Source organism: Sylvia atricapilla, chromosome 1, assembly GCF_009819655.1.
Source record: "Sylvia atricapilla isolate bSylAtr1 chromosome 1, bSylAtr1.pri, whole genome shotgun sequence".
Lineage (NCBI taxonomy): Eukaryota > Metazoa > Chordata > Aves > Passeriformes > Sylviidae > Sylvia > Sylvia atricapilla.
Genome location: NC_089140.1, coordinates 134508780 through 134524666, shown reverse-complemented (window position 1 = coordinate 134524666; position 15887 = coordinate 134508780). Strand labels below are relative to the sequence as shown.

At 37.6% G+C, this 15887-nt stretch overlaps 1 protein-coding gene across 7 annotated transcripts in view; it reads right to left on the bottom strand.

Moving 5' to 3' along the window:
• Positions 1 to 660: 660 nt before the first annotated feature.
• The window catches only part of OXR1 (oxidation resistance 1), a 225696-nt gene continuing 210469 nt past the window's right edge, over positions 661 to 15887 (bottom strand). For 4 of the 7 annotated variants that reach the window (XM_066334766.1, XM_066334758.1, XM_066334784.1 and 1 more), the window contains 6 exons: positions 12278 to 12358; positions 8789 to 8914; positions 6529 to 6681; positions 4086 to 4181; positions 3442 to 3515; positions 661 to 2688 (listed from right to left, as the gene is read on the bottom strand). In XM_066334766.1, coding sequence (XP_066190863.1) covers positions 2553 to 2688; positions 3442 to 3515; positions 4086 to 4181; positions 6529 to 6681; positions 8789 to 8914; positions 12278 to 12358 — 666 coding nt within the window. In that variant the 3' untranslated portion in view covers positions 661 to 2552. The remainder of the gene's footprint in view (positions 2689 to 3441; positions 3516 to 4085; positions 4182 to 6528; positions 6682 to 8788; positions 8915 to 12277; positions 12359 to 15887) is intronic. The other 3 variants (XM_066334776.1, XM_066334811.1, XM_066334802.1) reach the window with 1 other exon arrangement.

The window sequence follows — 15887 nt, the reverse complement described above, 5'->3', positions numbered from 1 at the left end:
GCCTTTTATGTGTCATACAGAAATTAACTACACTTCTGGTAATAAAATCCATGGTCTAGGCTAAATAGACATGTGCTACTTTCTGTAGATCCCTTCCTTATACAGCCAGTTGCCGCACCAAGTGTTTGCCAGAGTCATTTATGCTTTAAATTAAATGTCCTTCTATTCCTTAATTAATTTAGTATTTTACAAGCACAATTGCTATTGTACTGCTTACTAAACACTATCCTTGATTTCCAGTTTTTTGCTTATTTGCTTTTCCAAGACTGGTCTAATACTTGGAAACATTCAGCTACTGAAGATTTTTGTGTGCTTTGATTTATTTCTTTAAAGCATAATTATTTATAAAATTCTTCACACCACCCTCTAAAAAAATAAAATATGCTTTATTTGCAATGAGCTTAGGATAGTGAGACTATGCAGTTGTATTAACGCTTTTGTCAGCAAGGATGATCTGAGACTTTTCCCCTCTCCCTCTTCAAAATGGTTGAAGACAACACACTTCATTCTCATTGGGCTCCCAATGGGCTTTAAAAAGCCCCAGAAATTCCAAAAAAAGATGAGAAAATGCACCCTATACATTCAGTTGTTAAATAAACATCAAAATTGGCATTTGTGCTTCTATATCAACTCCACCTTCTAAATAAACTCCAACTCAAGTTTATTTTTACATATATTTAGATTTATTTGCTATACATCACTGTGAGCTTATAGTACTTGAAATCCATTACAGGATTTTTTTGTTGTTGTTGTAATGATCAGTTGTAACTCCACAAAGACAATAATACTGCTGTGGAAGACCAAAGGGGAGAAAAGCCATTTCAATTTATTTACAGTTCCTTATTTTGTAAACACTTACTCTACACATTGTACTAAGTTCTAATAAGGATAAAGAGATATATATAGAGACAGAAAATAAAGCCCTGTTTTTCTATTCATATAGAGCATTAGCATATTATAGATGAAACATCTGCCCTTTCTTGTTACCATAGCAGTAAGCTGTCTTCATATAAGTTTCTTCTTTTTTACCTTCCAGAAATGTAAATATTTTGAAATATACAACTACATCTACGTAAGCCAACCCATTTGGCTTTTATTCCATTTCTAGAATAATTTAAAGTGCTATAAGCAACCCGTCAATCAACACTTCTATAATAACAAAACTACTTTAAACATTAATTTACAAGATAATATACAATGTTTGTCTGAAATAGCTGAAATTTCAGCACAAAGTCAGTCACTGTCACACTTAACAGCAATTTTTTTGTTCTTTTTTGTTTTGTTTTTTTTTGGGTTTTTTTTTGCAGAACATAGAATAAAAGCTTTGAAACAAACAGTTTTGTTGAGCTGTTATTGCCACAATGGCTTATCAAGTTTTCTACAAAGGTGGACAAGAGCTACTGGAACTGTATTCTATCCTGTCATTTATTTTTTGAGGTCACATGACAGTAAGTTTGCATATTCCACGAGTCTACTGAATTACAATATTGTCTACCTATGATACATGATGTCATTTTAATCAGAGCTGGTGCTAATTGTAAATTTACAACATAGACCCCCACTCAAAAACATCACAAGTATTTTTTTCTTTGGACAGGAATAAGCTATATTCTTGGAGCTGATGTGCTACACGGCTACAACAGTATAACAGTATATATCTGACACTTTATGCTGAAGAAAGATGCATCTGGTTCTGTACTTTTAATGCCCTACTATAGCTACAAATTGTTCACTGAGTTTTGCTTGCTTTAGCCTTTTAATTTTTTGGAACTATCATATTCTTACATTCTCTTGCTATTTTGTAAGTCTTTGCCACTTAGCTCAATATTGTCAGTATTTGTCCCAAACCTGTGGATCATTAACAGCATGTGCAAAACACTCTTTAAATACAATCAGCATGCAGCTACAACACGTATTAGCTGACTTTTCTACACATAAACAAGAAACAAGACAAGTGGCACTGTTGACTTTGGATATCTTCTAACTTCACCATGTGTGTACTGCGATGTGTTAAGACGGAATGCTCAGCTTCTCATCCATTTGTGGCACCACTTGAATTCATCATTGGTCTGGACCAATCTCTGCAGTGCTGCTGTCAAATACCCACACGCAACTTTCTTAGAGGTTTACAGAGGGCAACTTCATTCATAGACATAATTTGAATACAAAAATAATAAGCTATATTCAATGAAGCAGCCCCCTAGCAGGATTGCAGGAAAGGTGTGTGTGGGAAACCTGGGAGGCAAATGTAATATGGATAAGAAAATTTTGCAGGCCACAAGGCTCAAAGTAACTAATGTTAATTTTTAGTCCACAAGGTCAGTATTTTGTAAAAGAGTCTATAGCTTAGAAAAAGTACAACAGTATATTACAGATGCAAAAGCATGAAAAAACATCTGCTATTCAAAAATAATAGCTAATGGCCACACTCAAAAATTAGAAAAAAAACCCCAAAACAGATAAGTAAAATACATTATATTGCTCCTAGGGATTTTTAAGCTGCACTGATTCATGTCAGGTTTGGGACAATAACCTGTGAAATAGTGAAATACTTATTCAAAAGCCCATATTTCTATGTCTTGAATAGTGAAGTCTTCTCGCTTAGAAAGTGTGTGATTCCCAAATGTTTTACATGAATGACTTCTTCCATGGTAGAGATCACCATCAAGCCAAAGAGCAAACTCTCCTCTGCAAGATAAACAATGTATTAAAGCAAAAGACTGAGGGAGTAAGCACTGAATCTAGCAATGTATTTTTCATTCAAAATTTAAAACTTAGAAGGAATTAAAGAATTAGTTTTTAACATAAGTACCTTATTGCTGTTAATAAATATATGCTACAAGGTTTTTATTTATTTTTTACTATCTATTATTAATTTGGGAATACCCCTTTTGCAGATATTCTGAAATAAGCTAAGTAGAATTCCTTAGTTTTCAGCTTTTAAAATTTTTATTAAAGAGATGACATAATAGCAATTTTATATCTAAAAGGAGTGCTGAAAACAAATAAAGAAAACATTCCAGAAGGATATACGCCTGCATGAATGTGAAAAAAATCAGGAAAAGACAACGTATGATTTCTGGAGACCCTGGCATGTTTTCGGATGGTTCAGTTTCCATTCAGGCCTCTTCTAGTTACACACAATTTTCACATTTACATTCTTCCACAATCATCTTGTGTCTATTCTGAATACAGGAAGACACGCATGCAAGTCAGCGTGGAAGGCATCATAATCTTGCATGGCTGAAACTTTATGCCCCACTATGGGGAAGACAAACCTCCTGTTTAAGTTTTGTCAGCTTCAGAAGCTAAACACCTGACATGCTTAAGTTTCTTGGCTGGTAACTGTTGAGTCCTGAGCTACCAAACTGAACTCAATTCCAATTCTTTTTCCAAAGGTGTCCAGACAAATAGTTTTAACAGATTCTAATTGTAACTTACCCTCCTCCACCAAAAGCAAGAGAATCCATGTCTCCTTTAATGAAGAACATGTTGTCTCCTGTCCATTTAAAAACCTAAGGGAAAAAAATAAAAAACAACAAACAGACTAGCAAGTAAAAATATCTGAACTTTTCGTTTGGGCAGAAGGGAAGCCAATCACTAGAAAAGACATTCTATGGATGGCTAGAGACCAGTTTAATGAAGTTGACACAGAAAATTTAGGAAACAGATAGCTGCAGACAAAAATTCTGAGGTTTTACGTTAATTAAAGTAGGACCATTCCAAACCAGGTCATCTTTGAGCACCAAAACTCCTACACAATGAAAAATACCAAGAAAAAATGCTTAGATAAGATGATATGCCCCTAAAAAGGACATAGCTTGCAAATTTTCAGACACCTGAAGAATTTAAACAGTAGAAAAATCTTCAGTATAATTAAAAAGTCAGGTTGAATGTGTTCTCCAGTATGCAAACACCACCAATTCACTGTGCACTTAGAGAGTCCATGAAAAAAACAGTGTGATAATTTTTTTTGGGCTAACTTGTAATAATTTTTCAGATTTATTCCTTAAGTATTTTAAGATCATGTGCTTGGGGTGGTGGTGGGGAAGGGAGCAAAAGCATACAAAGTCATTACTACTTACCTCAAATTCTGGAGAAAAAGTGAACATAAAGGTCTCCCCAGTGCCATAAAAGCCATCGCTCACTTTAAACGGTTCAGATGCTAGGGCACCAAAAACCTGTAGCAAAAATACATCAGAGCACGAAAAACTTCAGAGAAATGACACAGAATCCAAGAATCTCTAATGATAGTAGCTGATAAACCAGGTTGTAAATACCATCAATTTGAAATTCACTCTGTGAATTTCATTGTACCATGGTTCTGAGTGCACTGAGATAAAGTATTGTGCTTTGTGGTACAATAGAAAGGAAGACCACTCTTCTTCAATAATAAGTGAGCAGAGTAAGAAAAAAATCTAATGGATAAAAAGTAAACTCAGAAATCTCTCAAAAACACTGTATACATATTTAAAATTTCAGATCATAATTCTGTCATTTTTCAAAACGGCTGAAATCTCATTTAGGATCTTCTCTGAACTAGAATCTTAAAAAACAGGCAGTGATCCTGGATAGTAAGGTATGAATAACCACCTGGCATCTCAAAACACATTTTTGGAGGGCATTTACACAGCATTTATCTTAGCATACTGCTAAGTGAACTAACTATTCCTGGACACATTCTCCAATAAAGTAGTTAGAGCCTTTTTCAACCATGGAAAGCAATTTTAAAGGACTATCTATCTGCCAGGAAGATACAAGACATTAAAAATAAATTGACCTCTTTCAAAAAAATCAATAGCTTCACCAATAGAATTAATTATCCTGACTAATTATAAAACAGCATAATAGTTGGTTAACACTGTCTTATTTTTCAGAATTGTAGACCCTTGCATGAAGAGGAGAAAGACTCTGTGCTAAATATCCGTATGTTTTGAACAAAAAGATAATGCAAATCAATTTTCTGCTGTCAAATGCAGACATTTTTCATTAATAACATGAGACAGAGCTACTTAAAACACCACTCTCACTACACTGGTGAAGGACTGAGCATGTAAAACTCATCTGAACCACTCCTGCATATGCTGCTCACTGAGTAGATAGGGATTTCCTCCACTCTTGTGCAGAACCTAGGTAAGATCTGGCATATACTTAAAATGTCAGTTCAGTAACTACTTGACCTAGAATTCCAAGGCATGCTTTCATACATATTCCTAGGTATAAGGCTGTAAGGTGAGATTCACTAAGGTTTGTTTCCCAAAAAAGATATATCTATGAACTTCAGGGTTTGACAGGGCAACTGTGACACTTTTTAAACATGCAAGTCTGCAAGTCAAGATGCTCATACACAGAAAGTAACACAAACTCCTTCAGCAACAGACAATATTACATAGTGGTGGCAAGACAGCCCCATCAGAAAAAGGACATTTTTTTTCTGGGACAGATAATCAGGTATACTAGGAAGCAGGTATATCTTACTAATTTATCTTGAGAAGCTAATAAGTGAATTAGAGAAGTCACCAAAGTACATTTATGAGAGTGATGAGTCTGATGAGACATCTCAAGTCTATTCGATAGCTTTTGTTTTCAAGATTAAAAGGTAAATGACGAAAAATTTTTTTAAAGAACTTCTTGGAAATAGTGCACTACTAGCAGAACGTTAGAAGGGATTTTTCTTTTTTAAATACCTCTAGGGTAGGAAGCAATGAAAAAACCAAGCTGTGACTTGAATAAGAAAAATTTTCATTTACTGTTTTTAGATCCCTTGAATGACACCATGCTTCCTGAAAATAAAAACTGTGTTTACCAAACTGGGAGAGGTAAGTGAACTGAATACTACAGATTTTACAGTGGTTCTGTCAATTTTTCATGACAGCAGTAACATGTTTCCATACAAGCAAACACAAAAATTGCAGAAAAAGAATCAAGAAGTTTCATACTCCCTAAAGTGTTCACCTGTTACTAGATTATTCAGGAGAGAATGTTTGCTATTCAAATGGTGAGATGTGAGCCACTTCCTGAAACTCATAATCAATTTAATTTTAATTTTTTATGCACTTAAGGCACCAGAAGTACAGTCTCTAAAACTTTCTGATGCTGGAAGGTCTTGTTGCGTTGGGATGTCGTTTGCTGTGGCTAGTGGTTCTTGGTATGTTCTGTGGCTGCAGCCAGCATCTTTCAAGAGCTGTACTACCTTTGTCGCATTATTAACTTGTTCTTTGAGTCTCTGTAGTTGTGTTCTGTTTTTCTTTGACTGGATTAATTGGATTTTGGATATTACCAGACTCTTGCATTACAACAGCTAACTTATATCATTAAAGTATTTCCTAGACATGTATGTAGTATATTGGAGGACTGCTTAAGAGTGAAACACCATTTCTAAGGAGAAAATTTGCTTGAAACACAGAATTTTAACTTGCTTGATACACACAATTTTATCTCCCATGATGGACTGAAGCATCAGCTATTTCTTTATACTCCTCAAACATTTTTGATGGGTGTCCTACTGCCACACAAATATTTACCTACCTGTCCATCACTGTCTTTGATAACCAACAGCACAGGTGTGTCTAATCCCATCATTGTCCGATACAAGGTCTTCAAGCTCATGCCATGCTTTGCAGTACTGTAGACAAGAGTCCATGGATAGCCAATAGTCCGTGGTGGAAGAGACTTCGTGAGCTATCAGCAAGAAAATTACAACCCTTTATTTGATATGTGTTTTATATTTAAGAATGTATTACATATAAATGAAAGCTGATGTTCTGCTCAACCATTTTTAGGTGGCATTAAAACCAAAGAACTAAACCTGAAGTTTCACATGTATATTTTCTGGTTTTGGTCACTCAAGCAGCTTTCTTTTCCTACCTCTACTAGTGACCGGCAGAAGAATGATTTATCAACTAGAAAACATGTATTTGTTAAAGTGTCTAAAAGGTTTATCCATGTAATTATTCTTGCATAACAATATTACGTGTCCCACCAATGTCTTACTATTGAGTAAGTAGATCACTCAAGTCAGCAGGTAATAAGCTGAAGGATAAATGCTGCTTGCTGCCCTGTTCTGGGGCTTTTTAATCCAAAACTTAATTAACGCATTTGTAATGGAATCACTTTGGACTGGACAGCAAGAACTGCAGATTTTCACTGATGTTTTCAAAAAAGAATCAAAGAACGGCAAACACAGAAAAGAGTCTATCTGAATACATGATGCATTCAAAGTTAGGATTTTAAAAAGTGCAGTATTTTCACTATGAACTGTGCTCTCATTCGACACTTAGACACACATTTATGGTGCCAGATCCACCTAAGGAAACATACTGAGCTGGCAGATATGTTCACTGAGCCACTTCCCATTGTTATCCATTCCAGGATAACTGGGGATATTGTGGTTATCAAATGTGGTGTCCATTTACAAGATGGGCTGTAGGAAGGATTCCAGGAACTACAGGCCTGCCAGTCTGACCTCAGTGCCTGGGGAGATCATGAAACAGGTCACCTTGAGCACCATCACACAGTACGTGCAGGAAAACCAGGGGATCAGGCCCAGCCAGGGTGGGGTCATGAGAGGTAGGTCTTGCTTGGCAAACCTGATTTTCCTCTGTGACAAGGTGACCTGCTTGGTGGATGAGGGAAAGGCTGTAAATATTGTCCACCTGGACTTCAGTAAAGCCCTTGAGACCACACTTCCCACAGCACTCCCCTGGAGAAACTGGCTGCTCATGGCTTGGACAGAGACATTGTTTGGTGGGTAAAAAATTGCCTGGATGATCAGTCCCAGAGAGTGGTGGTGAATGGAGTTAAACCCACCTTGCAGCCAGTCACTTGTGGTGTTCTCCAGGGCTCAGTACTGGACCAGTCCTGTTTGATGTCTTTACTAATGAACTGGATGAGGGGATCCTCTGTTTGCAGAGGATCTGTTTGCAGATTACAACAAGCTGGGCAAAAGTGTTGATCTGCTGGAGGGTCCAGACAGGCTGGATTAATGGGCCATGGCCAACAGTACAAGGTTCAATAAGGCTAAGTGCCAGGTCCCACATTTGTGTCACAAAAAGTCCCTACAGCACTACAGGCTGGGAGAAGAGCAGCTGGAAAGAGGAAAAAGACCTAAGGTTGCTGCTTGACAGAGAGCTGTGCATGAGACAGCATGTGCCCAGGTGGCCAAAAATGGAATCATGACCTGTCCCCCTGTATTGAGCCTTGGTGAGGCGACACCTTGAGTACTGTGTGCTGTTCTGGGCCCCTCACTAAAACAAAAAAATTGAGACGCTGGCATGTGTCCGAAGAAGGGGAGTGAAGCTGGTGAAGGGTCTGGAGAAAACTGAGGGAGCTGGGGAAATGGAGGCTCAGAGGGACCTTGTCACTCTACAACTACCTGAAAGTAGGTTTTAACAGTCAGCCTCTTCTCCCAAAACAGGACAAGAGAAAGTGTCCTCAAGTTGAGCCACTGGAGGTCTGGATTGGATCTTAGGAAAATTTTTTCCAGTGAAAGAGCTTTCACGCATTGGAACAAGGTACCCAGAAAAGTGGCTGAGTTACCATCCCTGCTGAAATATTTAAAGGAGGCATAAGACATAGCACTTAGGGAAAGAGTTTAGTGGTGGACTTGGCAGTGCTGAGGTAACAGTTGGACTCCATGTTTCTTAGCCATCTTTTCTTATATATACAGCTTATTTTCTTCTATTTAATATCACGCTAGGTCTTCTTACTGGTGTGTTTTACACTACAGTCATAGCATTTGTGATACATTAACATGCAAGACTAAAAAATGACATATCTAAGTCCATACCTTTTCAATTTGTTCTGGCTGTAGTAATTCACTTGGATCACTAAGATTTGGCCGGAATGCTTCAGGCTCCAGGTCTGTTTTGATATTTGTTGCCTGTTTTGAATTGATATCTTCTCTTGTTGTTATCTACAAAAAGAACAGCGAGAAAGTAAGTATGGGCCATGCTATTAGCAGACAAGATAAAACTTCACAGGTTTAAAATCATGCAATTATGCAAGTCCTTTGAACGTTTAGAAATCCAATAGATTTGATCTGCCCAAGATTTCGACTGTTTCCAACAGCAAACTGGTACCAACTACATAGCAATAACTTACACAGACACCTACTCAGAAGAAAGCTATAGTTTAATGCTAAAACAACAAACAGTTCTCATACACAGCTGAAGGGCTTCAAATGCTTTCAGGAGATGCCTTAAAAAGTTCTTGAATTTTAATACTGATATAGCATTCTAAGTCTAATTTAAAAATCAGGAAAGGAAAGGAAATAAAACCTCAGCACTGACATTTCTCAGTAGCTTCTGAATCAATACTCTTCTAGAGTACCTAAGAAATTTTTGAAATATGCAGTAGACATCTGGAAAGACTGCTGCCACGTGTTTTGAGCAAACCATTTGAATGGAGCCTTAGGAGTAGTGCTGCTCCATAAGCTGATCTTCTGGAGTACTTACAGGAATCAAAGAAGAAAGAATTGAGAGGATGGGGTGGGAAAGCAGCAATAATACTTAAGCTGCATAGTTAGCACTGAGGTCTGGCAGAAGGGTCCTGCAGTAATTTAAAATACCTGACCCATATCTACCCTATTGAGTAAAGATGGCAGAGGCCACAAAATTCCTCATCGGATGTAACTCACAACAGCTTCTTACCCCAGTCAACACTCACTGAACACTTCCAAGGTAAAGTGCCAAATCTTGATAACTAGAATAGCTGTAATCCAAACATATTTCCATCTATAAATCCAGCTGCAGGGATATTTAAAACTTGCTACAAACAGTGAAATCTGACAGAGGAGTAGGACAAAGTGAGGAAGTTAGTAAAATAAGCCACTGCAGCAAGACTTATTAAAATGTTGAGCGAAAAAAGAAATCGTAACAAGATTAAGTGAAAAATTTATCAGCCTAAACCAAGTATTTGTTGAAAGTCAGATTGTCCAAATTAAAACCTGAAAATTTCAAGAAAATATCTGCCAAATCCAGTTTGCCACATCCCTCATAATTTAAACATACAGGACACAACTGCAACATTTCACAATATCACCATGGTAAACTTTGGCAAGCTTTTGTAAACGTCCTTGTTTCACAAAAAAAAAAAAAAAAAAACCAAAAAAAAACACACCAAAAAAACCAACAACAACAACAAAAAAAAACCCCACCAAACCCCCCCCCCCCCAAAAAAAAAGCTTCCTTAGTTAATTAAAAAAAAAAAAAAAAAGGCAAACCAAAGAAAACTCTGAAATGCAGATAGGAATATCTAAACAAATACAGCCACCTGAGCCAAAAAAAGAGGATATCCCTTTCATCTCCTTTAAGATCTACAGAAAAAGTTCCTATCACAAACTTTTATTATTTAAAAATAGGTTTACAAAGTCAACATATCAAAGTATATTCATACAGCAACTCAACTAGAGTATTAATTCTAAACCCAAGAAAAGGTCTGCTTAAACTGAGTATCAAGCAAGAAAAAAAACTGAAGATTTTTTTTTTCAATGGAAGGTAACAAGAACTTCCAACGCAGACTAAGCACTTATTTCCATACCACAACAAAAAAATGCAATTTTCCATATAGATTCATGTACAAAAAGATTACCTGCATGCTGCTTTTACAAAGTGCTCTCTCTAAAATGTTATTTCATAGTCCAAGTATGTTAAGCCTTAAATGCCTTTCATCTATCATATTACTGCTTCAGCTCCAGAGAAGTTCAGCATTGTTCAACTGTATAGCAGAAAGTTTTTTCCCCTTGTAATTCTTTAATTCTGATTGAAGACCACCATGCAAAACATGAATAATTTGGATTTAAGTGGTGTGGGGAACTGAGTTTTTTGGTTTAGAGTTTTTGGGGATTTGGATACTTTTTGGATGAATTTTTTTCCTTTTTTTTATTATTATTAAAGTAAAGCAGTTTTCTTCTAGGAAGAAAACTGCTTTGCAGAAGTAGTTGAATAGTGTCTGCTCAAACAGACTTGAGATAAAGCACTCTAGCTTCAAAATTTGCAGATTTATTTCCCACTGAAGTTGGACTGAGCAGACTGACCTATGGTCAGATTCCAGGGGCTTTCCATGACTGATAAATGTCACATAGGCTACACCACATTTGAGACCACAGCTCTCAGATGGCCTCAGAGCAGAGTTTACAGGCTACAGCCCAGAACATCAGATTTTTCTAGTCAGCCTAAACCTTGAGTTTAGGCATATCAGGTGAAAGGTATTTGGAAAGAGCTCCTGCACGTCCAGAATATTAATACAGGGATTCTCCACCACCACTTGCAAAAAACAGAATAGTTCTGTCCTCAGGCGGGAACAGCTTTTCTTTCTTTGCAAGATTTCTGACTTGCCTATAAAAGTGCAGCTTTGGGGTTCAAGGTTCATGTTCATTATTGATCTATGTAACTGTACTACTTACAAAACATTATAAAGTCATTAATTACTAATTATTAAACAGGAATATCCGAGCTAAGAAAGTGTTTGCTTATGTGTAATTATGTAATACGTAAAAAAGCCAAGATCAAAGAAATAAAAACTGGAAAAAAATGTACAATTTCAGCAGCCAAGTGCTATAGAAAAACAAAATACTTGATGCTTCTAAGGAAATCTAAGCTATGCTTTCCATCAGTAAGGCATGTATGATGTGCACAGCAGTTAATTTTGTAACTCTCAAAAAACTATGTAACACCTAAAGAGAATGCAAATATCAGTTTCAATCCATACCCACAGACCTTCAAAAATCCAAACTGATTTCAAAGTACTGTTTTGTTTATATGTGTATGACCTTTGCCATGTTGAACTGCCTCAGGTACCTGCTTTTATAATGGGAAAAATACTTACCTATTCCACAGAAGTTGTGAAGCTTCATACTTGCCATGTACTGTGAGATTCTTGATGAAAGACTCCTACATAAAATTAAACACCCATGCAACAAGGTTTTGGATTCTTCACCTGTTTTGCATTCTTTTTAGGAAAGCTTCTAACACAACACACCAGTCTAAAGTTAAAACACAACACTGCAAGTCAAACAGTACTGAGAACAAATTTTCAAATTCTAACAGAAAATTCCTGTGTGAAAAAGGTGGAAATAGTAATTCCATCATAAAATTACTGATTCCATCATAAAATTGCACAACTGAACACATCCAAAACAAAGGAATTTTCTGCTGGATCCTTGTAGTGCAGTAGACAAGACAAACCCACTGAGTGCAGGACTTGCCCTGATCCAAGACACTACAAAGAAAGATGTTTTAGTATCTGGAGATGGGGTTTAAACTACTGAAGAGGGCACCTGTAGACGTCTGCAGAGTGTGCGCAGTTCTTCGCTATTTAGAGCATCGATCCTGCGGTGATACTCAGCCACTGACACTACCTGAATATGGAGACAGGAAGACAATAATTCCACTGACAGTTGAAGAAAAGTAAAAAGGTATGAAAGAAAAAACTGGAGGAGAGTAATGAAGGGAAAATGCGCAATGACAACAAACAAACAAGAAGGGCCAAAAGATGTTTGTTTCTGCAAGGACAGTGCACATGTAGGTGATTTTAGACATATGAGTAAACACAGCAAGATTACAAAATAAACACTAAGGGCACTAGCAGTCAGAAATCTCACTGATCTAGGATGAATAAAGAACTGATATAGGAGTGCATAAAGTTTCCAGTATCAGGATGCTAAATAAAAATTAAATCTCAGTTACATGCCTCAAACCAAACTCTTCAGCCCAAGGTCCTCTCAAACATTCTTTACACTCAGATTAATGAACCCTGTGAACCTGGTTTGCTTTCCTAGATGAAGACTAGAAGCAAATCTCAGGCTTCTCAGTAAGCTCTAGCTCTTGTGTCTAGCAGTAAAGATAAAGACAATGTAGCAGGAGTACAGTTTAATAACATCCCAATACCACCCAACAATTTCTTTATCCTGGACTTTCTATTCCCGTCCAAAGCTTCCGGAGTTGCTCATCTGTCAACACATTCACTTCAAATGGCATCTCCACTTTGGCAGGAGGTGTACAGCCAGAAAGTCTTGTCAGAAAGCTCTAGAACATGCTGCTCTGGTGCAACAAGCTGGCTAAAGGACTATAACAGTAATTTTGATGTAACTAGAGCAAATAATGTGATTTTGAGAACAACTCAAAATCATCATTGGTATGAAAGCATCTTAAAACAGCTGGTGGAGAGATTAAATGGATGTCCCATGTAGTAAGAGCATATTAAAAACTTCTAGAGCCTACCACAGTGCAAAGGAAGACAACCACAAGTCCAGCAGCTCCCCATCTACCTGTCCCTACTACAAGGAGTTTGGCCAGATACTCGCCACTGTCCTGAGTACAGAGCCCACAGTCATGCATGACTGGCTCTTGAGCAGCGATGGTTCACTCTACCCCATGCAACTGCAAGGCAAGGAAAAAGGAATACTTGTGACATCCAGGTTTATTACTGAATAATCTGTAATTACTAGCACTCAATTTATTTCCATTATTTTTCTACTGTTCTCTTAAAACAGATCACAAATATGGCTGTAAATTTTATTGGCTTGTGCATTCTCAGAGTCAAATAGCTATATATAAACCTTTAACAGTATTCCACTCAAATCTAAGTGATAGTGTAGTTCTAGCCTTTTATTTACTATGACACTTTATTGCAAATTTTCACTGTTCACACCAGCAACTTATGAACATAATCCTGAAAAGTGGTAATGTGAGGACCCTTTAGCCTTAGTGCTTCTTTAAGCTACCCCCTACCACATGTGAGGCAGTAGGTAACTTACAGTAGGCTGTAAATGGATGCAAGTGGCTACTTAAAGAGATTCTTGAGCAAAAGATCTCAAAATCCCTAACACCATTATATAGTTGTTGTTTCATATAGTGGAAATGTAGACAGTTTCATGGGCATTGCCATATTGCCTTCAACCTCTCAAACACATACTTGTCATCATCTTGCATCTGTGAATTGCTTATCAGCTTTTTAACTCAGATTGACCTTTTCATATGCCATGGAGATCCCTTATTCTTCTTGCTTGAGAGAAACATGAATACCTACCCAAGTGTGTACAATATAATAGCTTCTTGGCATGCTGAACCTGTTGCACACTGTCACATTCCATTTGTTTTGAGAACAAAAGCCTGAATAATGGTAGACCATCAGTATGCAATGACAAGCATCATGAACAGCATTTCATAGAATGTCAAACTAGCCACAGGAAAATTAAAGGAAAACAACGCACACTTTCAAACCCAGAGCTTATTTAAAGTACACAGTTTGTACTAAGTATACAGTTCATACTAAGTTCTGCAAGTAAATCATGAGACACTGTCTCAAGTTTATCCGGTCATCACTGAACTAAGCTTCAAATTATTATGCTAAGATGCAACCTTTCAGATGCAGCACCTGGCCTTGTATATAATGCCCGTGGTTTAGGCCAACTGCTTTATTCTTGCTTTCCAGTGGCCAAGACAATGTACTTCTTGATTAAATGAGCTACACAATCTTAAATCCCATACGTCTAAGCTTACTAGCAACTACCTTCAACTTCATTCAAGATTTGAGATATATATTGCAGACAGCATTTTGTCACAGCCAGGCTCAAGAGCACTGTTTTCAAATGTTAATAGTAACATTAGAAGTTTATTCATGCTTATAACCTGGTTTAATTCATAGTCCACTTATGTTATAACATGTCCTCTTGCAACAAGATTTCCTTATGTTCCTTCTTTGTAGTCCTATTAATCTTCTAGTCTACTTGACCAAGCTAAATAAACCAAGGTTTTCTTCCATCTCCTGCCTCACTCCCTGCCCCACCATCAGCTGTCTGTTTTCCTGTTAGTTCAGGACCTCCTTCTACCTCATTCTACTCTGAACTTTGATTCTCAAATGCAGAACATAGTCTTTCATACAGTATGAGAACTTCCTAAAAAGTAAGGTATTTCATTAATAAAAGGTAGATGCAGATTCATATTCATCACACTGGACTGTAGTTTTCAGTACAAAATGCTTCTTTGTAATAAAATTCTTCCATTAAAGTAATTAAGCAAAGGTCTCCCTATGTGACTTTGTTCTTTATTCATTATAATTTTTACTATGGCCTCTCAGCATCTAGCTTCCTAGATAACCAAAGCTAATTTTTGAGGATTGGGAAATGTTCCTAAAAGATGCTCTGTTCTCTCTCTAGTTGTTTTTTGCTTTTAAAATAATGTAGGAGAAGAGAACAGCTAAACCTCTCACGGTTAATCTGGGCTGGAATAGAGCAAAACAAGTAACATGTATAGCCTGGATTGTTAGTGTACTTCAGGGCAAAAGGAGTTCTGCTTAGGGACTTGAAACTCTCTTGCAGATGATACAGCACTGGGAGGAGCTGCTAACTCCCTTGAAGGTAAGGAGGCCCTGCAGAGAGACCTCCCCAAATCAAGGGCAATCACCAACCACATGCAGTTCAACAAGGGACGGTGTTGGATTCTGTTCCTGGGATGCAGAAACCCAGGATGTAGGTACAGACTGGGGAATGAGATGCTAGACAGCAGTGCCATGCAAAGGGACCAGGGGGTCCCGGTCAACAGAAAGCTGACTGTGAGTCAGCAGTTCCCTGGCAGCCAGAAGGGTCAACCCTGTCCTGGGGGACATCAGGCCCAGCATCATCAGCTGGGCAAGGGAGGGGACTGTCCTGCTCTGCTCTAGGACAGCCTCACCTTGAGCACTGGGGGCCATTTCGGGTGCCACAAGAAAAGACAGACAGAAAAGTATTAGAGAGTGTCCAAAGGAGGGCAACAAAGATGGTGAAGGGCCTTGAGGGGAAGCTCTGTGAGGAGAGGCTGAAGTCACTTGGTCAGTTCAGCCTGGATGAGACTGAGGGGAGACCTCACTGCAGTTACAGCTTTCTCATGAGAGGAAGAAAAGTGGCAGGA